At 41.1% G+C, this 10,653-nt stretch overlaps 1 protein-coding gene across 2 annotated transcripts; it reads left to right on the plus strand.

Moving 5' to 3' along the window:
* Positions 1-1,791: 1,791 nt before the first annotated feature.
* On the plus strand, positions 1,792-10,644 carry RB195_002089 (uncharacterized protein; the record flags this gene model as incomplete). Of its 2 annotated transcripts, none has more annotated exons than XM_064199171.1 (3): positions 1,792-1,900; positions 2,017-2,083; positions 2,135-2,171. In XM_064199171.1, 3 exons carry the CDS (start codon positions 1,792-1,794, stop codon positions 2,169-2,171), a joined length of 213 nt encoding a protein of 70 aa, XP_064055052.1. The 2 variants fall into 2 exon arrangements, with proteins under 2 accessions (XP_064055052.1, XP_064055053.1); XM_064199172.1 differs by lacking the exon at positions 2,135-2,171 and adding an exon at positions 10,520-10,644 and having other exon boundaries at positions 1,841-1,900.
* Positions 10,645-10,653: the final 9 nt, after the last annotated feature.

The raw sequence follows: 10,653 nt of genomic DNA on the forward strand, positions 1-10,653 counted from the left end.
TATCTAACTCGGCTCGGGCCGGACTTCAAACTTTTTGTGGTGCTCGCTTCGCTCGATTTCAGCGAGCAATAAAAATGTGAAGCATGGGTCAGTCACTTCCCATAAATTTCTCGGCAAAGAATTAGAGGCGTATCCTCCCTAACACAGATTCTTTCGCTCTTTTTTCTAAGATGAAATATGGATGGAAGATTTCATCAGTGTTTCCTTGTAGGCTTTTTGCAAAAGGTGTCAGTACTAAGCTTAGGGAGTGTTCAAACCTCGTTTTACACTTATATTCCTTCGATCCAGCTGCATTTTGAAAAACTTTTTTTCAAGGTTTTGCACGATATTCTTCTTGTCTTTCTTTCCAGCAATTATGGAATGATATGTTAACTTGAAGTTACGTGAATGTCATCATCATACTGATAAAGATATGAGCCCTACGTCAGATCACGTAAACTGTCAGCTAACATTTAAGTAGCCGTCTGCACACATGTGTTTAATCCGTGAAAAAAGGTTCTTGCAAACATTACGAGGATAACCAACGGAGGAGTAGGCATACCAAAACGCACATTAAGGAACGCTACGAACGCAGTTGTCGCGGCCACGAAATGGTTTACATCGTCTCCTTGACCCTTCAGCAAAATCGCTTGAAACTCTTGTGCGGTGTTGTTGCCGCCAGTAAACCCGCTGATTACAACTCCTGGCACCTTTGACACGTCGTGGGATCCGTCTGAGCACACTTTACCGCTTTGCGACGACCACCTACGACAGGATCGCTAATTCTTCGACGAAAGACGACAAAAGACGCGGATTCGCGCCTTTTTCGTCTTTTATTCATAACTCTCCTCAATTTAATCTTTATTACAACATCTGTGCATCAATAGATTCGTGAGCTGTACCGATTAGATGTTGTTAGAATTTTCAAGACCTATCAAGGAAACACTTTTTGAAAAAGTTACCTGCGGGTACACATTAACAAGACTGAGTCCGGGAGAGTGAGGTGGAGACAACAGTTAGAATCGAGGTGGGACCATGGCGAACTGCAGAGGTGGTTGGCGGCAGCGAGGATCCTTACACGATCCCAACCGCTACGCTCCACCGCTCCGCTTCGAGCGCAGCCGCTTGCGCCAATGTCCGTGCTTCATGTCGTTTTGACCCGACTATATTTTATGGTATTCCCCTATCATTGCAGAACGCGAAAAATGAAGGTCTTATCAGTTGTATTTGTCAGAAGGACATAATTATTGTAATACAAGTGAACTAGTTATCAATACATTGGTCCTCTAAAACAGAGCGGTAGTTCCAATTTCTCTCACGTTCACTTGCAAACAACTAAATCTTGCACAATCTCCGTTGTATTTGCTCACTCTCACAATTCATGCATCGTATTTCTCCGTAATTTCTCTGATTGGTGGTGGTTCACTGTCAATAGTGGCTCATGTAGATGTTATTGGTTCCCCACCTGTTTCCACTAAACTCGCGACCAGATATGAGAGAAGCTAGAGGTCTCGCATTTATCTCAATGATAAAAAAAAATCCAATGAAATACCAAAGTCCAACCAAAGTAAACTAGTGTGAGACCTTTGAGAGGGCATTGAGAAAATCCCAACGTACGTTTGATTCTGTTTATTGGTTCGGTTACAATCACCACATCTTCGTTACTCACCAACTTGAGGACCGCACAATCTCCAATGCACCACACTTGTAGGCTATGTCCGTTGGGGTTGCCCGAGACTTCTCTCACACTGCATGTTGCATGTAGTGAACAAGCTGAAGCGACTGTGAGCGTAGTGTTATGTAGGTTTCCTGATGGTTGGTGACTCGCCGATTGCACAGCTAGAATACCTCACGCAACCAAATGGCATACACAGGAGGACTCTGCATGAGCTGTACCCGACAGGGTATTCAAACTCTATCTGTACGCCAAAGATCCACATATCTAGCGTGTATCCATATCTCGGAACTGTCTCTTGTTGTCATTTATGCATGACTACTTGGTTTCCATAGGCTACTCATTTTCAAACGTTATTTTAGGTCCCTCAACATCAACAAGTGAGATCGTGCATGTCTCCACAAAGCACCATGCCTGCACATCGAACAGGTTGGTTATAGTATTACATTATTATTAGTTTAGTTTTTGACACTGCTTCAGAATGATTACAATGAAGAACTTCAAAATTAAAAAGTAAAGGGTTTCTTCGCATTCAATGTTTTCCGTTCTTACGGTTACTCGCAGACTTGGTCAGATTATGTTGGGAAGAATTATGGTTAGTGTTGTGTTTAGAACTGGTATTAGGTTCAACTTGACTTAGATCTTATGAACAAAGTAGAGATTTCCGCAAGAATTGTACTGGGGCCGGATAAATGTCGGATTTGAAAATGAAAAAGGGAAAACGTGTACATATATCCAGCAGTGATATTAACATGTTCGAGAGTAGGGAGAATCTCACTAAATTCTCTTCATTCTTTGCATATGAATTTCAGGTGGAGTGATGAACTCTCCATCATTGGCTGCGTTAGATCCCTTTTTCGAATTAGATTTTTTCTGGAAGTATGTTTTGTTGTGTTTCTTATGGAAACTTCTGAAATACTACCTAAATAGTGCCCAAGGGCGAGCGCAGCATAGAAAAAAAGTCATCTGGACATCTTCGCGCACGAAATACTGCAGTTAGCCTACTGCAAGTTGCAGAGATTTTAAAGGACAGGTGAACACCTTGTGCTCTGCGTGCGTTTTTCTGCGAATTCAGTCACTGGGTGTCGCTAGTAGAAATATTTAATCCAGTAGGATGTGATGGAATTGCTATAGGTACAGTTACTAGGGCGATCTATCCTCGTTGTGCTGCGAAATCCCCATATATAGTGATTGTAAAAGCAAACTAAGTTCACATCTAGTTCGAAGACTGAGCGCTTTATCTTGCTCGTCATCGTCAAGAAATGTTTCTCTATGAGCTCTAAACAAAATCCAGGTGGGTCAGCTTTTATTTTTAGCGGAACTACTTTTCCTTTTTTTTGTCTTTGCTATTTGCTATATTTGTAGCATTTCCCATTCTGCAAAGATATCTTACGTGTTGCTCCTTCTGAAACAAAGTGTGGTTAAGTTAAAGTGCAATTCCTTTCTCCGCTAATTCGCTTACGTTGTCCACTGGTATTTCCTTACTGCTAGACTCATTTCACGGCAAAAAACAACAAAGGCAGTGAGTGGTGCTGCACCATTCTTGAAATAGTCATCTTTACTTGCCTGAATTTATCGACGGGCTGATATTACTATCTGACGCGATTGCTCGCATTTTTGTCCTTCTCGGAAATAGGTCAGCCAAAGCTCCTCATTCTGCACGAAAAGCTCACATCGAACCCAGTTTTCATCGTTTTTCCACTCTACGATACTTTAGACCTCACAAGGCTTACCCATCAACATCGAGCGTCCTCAGATGTTGACAATATCCGACGGTCCCCGAAGTTGTTGCTGATGACTCTTTGCTTCCTCTACGAGCCCCTTTATTTTCGTAAATTTCGGCACACTGCTACACAAGTTTCATTATTTTTAGTCCTCAAAGCACCCGCTATGCTCAAAAGTCAGATTGCAGTAAAGTAGCACAAACGGGGCCGTAGCGAGCAGGGAAAAGACTCGTACACTCAATCATCCTATTCATTATATTAGTGCTGCTTCGACGAACTGTAGTGATCAGTTCCCAAAAACGTCCGCTGTTATGAAGAGGTAATGATAGCAGCTACATGGTAGCGTTGAATGATATTGCCACAGCGAACATGCGCCCTTGTCAAAAACTTCATCTAAATCGCAATGCAGGTTACCTTTCACGACTAACACTCAATTAAGCATACTCCAGCTCACCACTACTAAATGCTATATTTCTTGCATGTTAATTTGAAACTCAGCGTTATGCTTGCCCATTTCAGTGGCACAGCAAATAAACAAGCTAGTAAAATAGCAGCCTGATGTTCAATGGGGTTGTGTGACACGGAGCGTCACCTTTTTGTTCTATCACTTCGGAACAAGATATATATGAGCAGCATCTGATCGCGTTCAAATTACTCTGCGGACAGCGACTTTGTTGCGCTGAGACTAGGTTATGCTGCGAGGTACCATATAAGCATTAAGATACGTTAATGACTCGTAAATGAACGGCACAGAGCGCTAAATTACTGATGTTTGGCTGCACGTCGTAGATAATCCGAAGCCACCATACGTGCGTGTGGTGCTTACTTAGCGGATTGATTACCTGCGGCTGTGCACCCAGAGTGTATACCTGTGAAATAATACAGCTGCTCTTTTTTCGTCCATGTGGAACATTTCTATTTATTCGTTCATCTTGCTGCTGTTTCTTTGCTTTGTATTATTGGTCCTTTTGCACTGCTCTGGAGATGGTCTTTGTCCCGTCCCATCACGATAATTAAAGTGTAAAACCATTTCCGCTTAGCTATGCCTTTTGGGCAGCCCTTGCGGCAACCTTTCGCAAAAGTGGCTGCTGTTCATAGCTAAGCCCAAATATCCTGCTCCTTCTTGCTGAGTATGTGCTTCAGTTCAAATCGAATTCAAGCCGTCTTTCATCTTCCATTCCTGGTCATTTCATTGTACGAAACTTGCTCGAAGAATTTTCGAAGGAGATCAGGCTCCTGAGGGAACCACACTCTCTTCGTAGCCCTTTCTCCCGTTTCAAGCTCAGCTCAGCCCTAACACTTGGAGGCCAGTCATTAAAGGCATCACCCCACTATTCTGAGTGATACGGATTTCAGGTGGAGTATTCGTATACGGGATCGTAGATTATGGAGAGTGTGATTCCGTCCATTTCTTCCTAATTGCCGTAAGAAACGGGCCGGAAGATGCGGCGCCGCACAAGGCTGGCGCGCTCCAATCGAACTCCTTGTAGAAAATAGTGCACCGGAACGCTCGAAGCCGCATCTTCCGGGCCGTTTTCTAAGGCAATTAGGAAGAAATGAACGGAATCACCTTTCTCCCCATAATCTACGACCCCGTATAGGAATACTCCATCGGAAATCCGTGCCAGTCCAGATTCGTGGGGTGATGCCTTTAATGTAGATCCCAAGTCTTCGCGTTAAAGCAGTGTTGTTATCCATTTTGATGGCGTTGGTTACTCGGTTCTGAGGTTTAGATGATATGTAGCGTAAAAAAGCGCAATCTTGGAAATTTATGTAGCTCCGTCAGGCTTTGCTCGAAGACGGTTCACATACTCAAGTGCTTTCCAAAAATTTCTTGTACAACATACTTGTTATATTCTCTTCAAGCAAATATTTTTGAAAGTGGTCGTCTATCGTAACCCTTTCTGAATGTACTTACAGTGGTATCTTCAAGATCAAAGATCTTTTTGCATGCGTTTGCCCTCTCCACGATCCTTTACAGCTTTTAACATCTTTCAAGTGCATTTCTAGCTTAAACTCTTAGGCAAACTTCTTATATCTAGGGATCTAAGGGTTCCTAGTCATTTTATAGACAATGAGCATTGGGTTTTTATGGAGAGGAAAACTACTAGCTTCGTAGCATCACTTGCTTAGCCATTAACGAGAAATCATGTGATAATTTGGTTTGGTAAAACGTACGGCAGTAGAGATTCAGAAAAGTTCTTAATATTTTATTTTTGTAACAAAGTTAAGAACAGAGTTAAAGATGAAGCAAAGTTCATCCGGAAGGTGTGCCTAGCCTCAGCCCTTGACAGCGAATCCTTAGAGGCGGCGTATCACGGTTTTGACGTGGTGCGGAAATCACAGCGAAAACATAGAGTTCAGGTTGTAGATTGCAGAAACCAGCGTGACTCTGCTCGACTTCCCCTAGTCGTCCTAAAGGAAAACAGGACGTTCCCCCTTACCAGGTAGGTCAGAACACGCACCCTCATACGTCTTCCCCAGCTCCCTTTTCAATACTTTTGCTTGAATATACTGTCATCATTGGTTTTCAGTCGCTCGCAAGTGGATGTGGCGCGTTGTAACTGATTTCGTAGGAAACAACGGAGTATTCCACGCCGTTTTTTTTTACACGATCAGGGAAAGGTGAGCGGAGCCAAGCTGGTTTCCGCAATCTAAAGCCCAAACTCTTTGATTTCACTGTGGTTTCCGCACTACGTCAAATGAGTGATACGCTGCCTGAAGGAATGTTGATTATTGTTATTACGGGTGCAGTTTTGCTGTGTGTGTACAGGTTAAATATTTTGTTCTTCCAAGGTTACTCATAATCGCTTCGCAAACAACGTTTACCCCGCTCTTTGTCTGAGCTTTTCACGAGTCTTGAGGTGTTTCTTGAAACTTCAGCAAAATTCCTTGAAACCTCATGCGGTTGACCGCAATATGGAACGTTTTGCTTTCTTGGAATTCATTATGCACCTTCAAGATCTTAACATTGAACAAAATTTGATTTTTTAATTTCCTCGTTTTGTAGCTTCCTTCATCAGAGCCATAACCATAAATGAACTTCCAAAACAGTATTTACGAAGCAATTTACCACTGAATCGTGTTGTAGCGTAGACAAACTTAAAAACGATTTGGAACAAATGTAATGTTTCTGTGTCCTAAATTCGAGAACAACAAAACGCTTTTACTATTGCGTGCTTGAAGCAAATTTAGTCGGTCTTGCATTCTCCTGTGATAGATTCTAACTGGCCTGAGAACTTCCTAGATCTTCAACAAGTGGTAGAAAGAGCTAATGTCGTGAAATTTTGATAACCTGTAGTTACGCTGTTGTCTGTTATCGTTTTGAGTTAAAAAAAAACGAATTCCGAATTGTCGATGTGCAAACACAAGTTTTTTCATTATGGAGTGACAAGTTGAAATTAAAAACACAGAAACTTTTGTTTGTCGAATTAGCTCGGATTTTTATTAGGCTTTCGTATCTAAAGAGCGCCCTTTTGTAAGCATTTCATTTTATATACATGTGTGTCAATGTCCGAGTACATCCATTGCTCAGCTGTCTCTTGTGCTCAGTCGACTGGGGTCGTCTGTTGCCGGCCACTCAGCGAGCGTTCCCAACCTCCGTGACTGTGTTCCCTGTGTTCCTACCGTGACTTTTCTCGGTGATGAATAACCTAAGAGATAGGTTTCTGAAACTAATGTCCTGACGATTATCCACTTTTGGCACAGTTTGTTAACGAGCTACCGAAGTAACGAAAGAAAGAGCTCGCCCAAGAGAGCAGGTGCAGTTTTTGTTGCGAAAAAGTGAAAATGTTACCTTTGCTTGAGAAACCACCTGTTTTCCTTGTTTCCGAGGTCTTAGTTGTTTTTTTTATTATTAATGTGCGTCACATTTCATTATCACTGTTCACTAAATCTGCTAATAACAAATGCTAATATGCGTTTTTTAGAACTGTTCTGTTCATCAACGTAGGTTTTGCACTACCATTTAACTGGTCTCAGAATTTTTTATTTACTGGAAATAATATAGTGTTGCGTCGCGATCGAAGACAGTTCCTTTGAAACGAATCATTTTTTGAACGAAATTAAGAGCTGAAGTCCGTAGAAAAGGACAAATGAAAAGTTGAGTTTTAATCTTGTTTTGTCAGCTCCCACTGCTTTGAGAGCTCGTTGCTATGAGGTGCGAAGGATCTCGTTACAACGTTGTCGCAGACTGTTTGAAGAACGCGCACATCGAAGCAGGTGTCATTCAGTGTTTTGTGATTTTAGAAATCCCAAACACTTTGAAGTGTTCTGATATGTGTTTGCTATAGTTTATGACAGCAGTACTTGTTCATCACTGCGATTATATCAGTTAACTGTGCTTCATTTCCTGTTTTTTTTTTCTTCAAACACTCGGAAGACAATTCATTTAGCTGTGGGAGATATGCAGAAAATTGGTATAATTGGAAAAAGTTTTTTCCAGGAAAGGTAGGTGTAAAATGAACTGGCTATAATCTACTCAAATAACAGCTAGTAATTGCTTAACCTCTCGTCTTCCTTCTTTTCTTCATATTTTCACTCCTCCAGCGATCCTCACTAGAGATTTGACTATAGTTCTACTAACGATAACGTGCAAGAAATAATGACGCGCCACGCTCTGACCGTGTGTGGATGGGGTATTCATTAAAATGTGCTCGTGTGCATGCAGTTCTAATGATTTCGCGATGATTGCTGCATTGAGAGATAGGTAATGAGCGTAGGGCAACAAACGAAATCATATGCTCTTATTCTCCCTTGCAGTGCACGTTACGGCTAGAACTATGCAGTTGAGCGCCTGTCCGGAACAGATTTTCGACTCGTGTGAAATTCAAATTTGAAAATGCTTTTGGTTTTGACTGTATTCCATCTTTCCTATTGGTTATTCTGCATGTTCTGAAGTGTCTCACGGTTTTTTGGTTTTGATTAGGCGATGTGCTAAATTGCAAGGCGTGCCTCACACTCATCTTTCCATCGGATACTTTGCATGCAAAACGGTGTACTTCAGGCACAACAGTAGCACTCGCAGTCCGCCATCAGTTTTATTCTCGAGGATGTGTTTCTTTAATGACGTAGAAGTTTCGCACACGTATTCCTTCAAGTATCTAGATTATTTCCCGTCTTCCTACATAAAACTAACAACTTTAGTTCCCTTTTTTCTCTTCTTTAGTAGAAGCCTTGGAAATAACTGAACTTAGAGCTGCATATTTTTCTGCGACTTTTTTGGTCCTTTCAGCTTTTGTCTTTATGGAGTGAGGCTTCCAGGAAGACTCATTCAGTTAAAAGGCATATTTCTTCGGGAATTATTCGTACAGACTTTTTTCGGACTCTTCACGCAGTAATTCCCAGTTTTCTTTTGTAAATGTACGTTTATCCTATACCTAGGCTGTTTCTTAGATAAGCAGCATTCGTTTGAAGGCATCACCCCACGAATTTGGGTGGTGGTTTTAGGTGGGTTATGTACAATGCATACGTATATACAACGAGTTCGATTGGAGCGCGCCAACCCTGCGCACGCGCCACATCTTTCGGGCCGTTTTTTTACGGCAATTAGGAAGAAATGGATGGGATCACCCTCCTCTCCGTAATCTACGATCCCGTATGGGAAAAAAAAAGAAAAAAAGCTACACTCGAAATTCAAGGTGGTACACGTGTTCTTTTGACGTGACTTTATTCTAGCTAAAGTCTTTCAAAATTTCTGTGCAAATTTCTATTTTTACATGTTCTTCCTCGATCATCGCTCCGCAACTTCTTTGCTTTTAAACCAGTGGAAACTGTGGGATTCGAAAGCCTTTTCCCCTCTTCATGGTTGCAGATTTTTTGCCTCTATCGGTGAGAACGCAGAATTTCGTCTCTATAAGGCAGACATAACTGATCAGGGTGGTGCAGGCAGGAAATCTATCCGAAACCAGTTAAGGATGAAATGATTCTCAGGTGAAAGTCCTCTGTTAGCGCAAGTACAAAATAGTCAGAATCCATCCTGCTAATGAATGCACATCTGTTAATAACGAAAATGTTGTAAAAACTTCTGTTAGAGAATTCTATTTCGGAAGTGCAGAATAATTCTCCAGTTTTCACTGACGGTAGATTAGTCATTTCGTGTTGTTACGTTCAGTGAAAGTTTATGAGAAACTAGGGCAACGCACTGGTTCTGAGTGTCTAGAAAATATCTCGAAACATGCACGACGTGCAACTAATCCGTAAGTAACGATTTGCCGTCTGTTTTCGATATGGAGTTTCAACGCAGCAGCAGAAATCAGCCAAAAGTAACCTCAGCAAGGCGCAGGAACTCTCGATTAACATGATTTACTTTTTTGTAACATAAATTACAATAATCAAGTCTTTACAAGAGAGTCGTATTTCACAGTATACTAGAATTCCAAAACAAATCTAGTTGAGCAACCAAAAAAACAGAGATTAGATTATAATATTATATTTCATAATATCAGACTTTTCCATTGAACTATGAAGCCATGGCGTTCCTCAGAATTAAGGTCTTTCTACACTGATGAGAAGTTTGATACTTTGCAGCAAGGTATTGACTATTCTTTTCGGACTAATGTTAGTATTTTTGAGACAAATAGCGTATTTCTGCCTGGAGAATTTTGTTCCCATAATTTTTATAGATATTGTCGGAATATGCCTGGTAATCTAAGAAAAACTTGTTGCCGTAGAAATCTCATGAAAATGAAATTGTTTGTGACTTAACATTTGTTCTAATCCGAGTTTTGTATGCGGGAATTTGCAAGTAGCATCAGTCCTTAAATTTTTATAGTTTTTAAATGCAATCTATTATTTTTTCTCTCTCTTTTTCCTTTTTCCTTTCTTTTCTTTTTTCCAATTGGAGAATGAGAACACTTTATTAGGGCGCTGAAAAATATATCAGTCCTAAAACCTTCAAGTAATATTACGCTGTGAATTTAGGATTAGATCTTAAAGCGGCAAAGTATTGTGTGGAGCTGAGATTAGCTCTGTTGAATCTTTATTTTCTAGCGACGACCTGAAGCGAAACAATTTCTTCCATCTTGCTCTCCAAAATGAATAGTTATAAAGATGAAGTTCCCTTCTTGAGAGAAGAATTTGTCTAAAACAACAAAACGGAATTCACGGAGTGTGGTTATGTAGTTATGGGTGTCTTATTCAGGTAAATATCCGTGCCGAATAATGACGAGATGCGATGAACTACTGGGTTGTAGTAGCAACTCCTCTCTATGGATACCTCCCACTGGGTGGACTCCATTGCCTGCTTCTGGATTGCAGGCTGATTAAGACGATTGG

Source organism: Necator americanus, chromosome IV, assembly GCF_031761385.1.
Source record: "Necator americanus strain Aroian chromosome IV, whole genome shotgun sequence".
Taxonomy (NCBI): domain Eukaryota; kingdom Metazoa; phylum Nematoda; class Chromadorea; order Rhabditida; family Ancylostomatidae; genus Necator; species Necator americanus.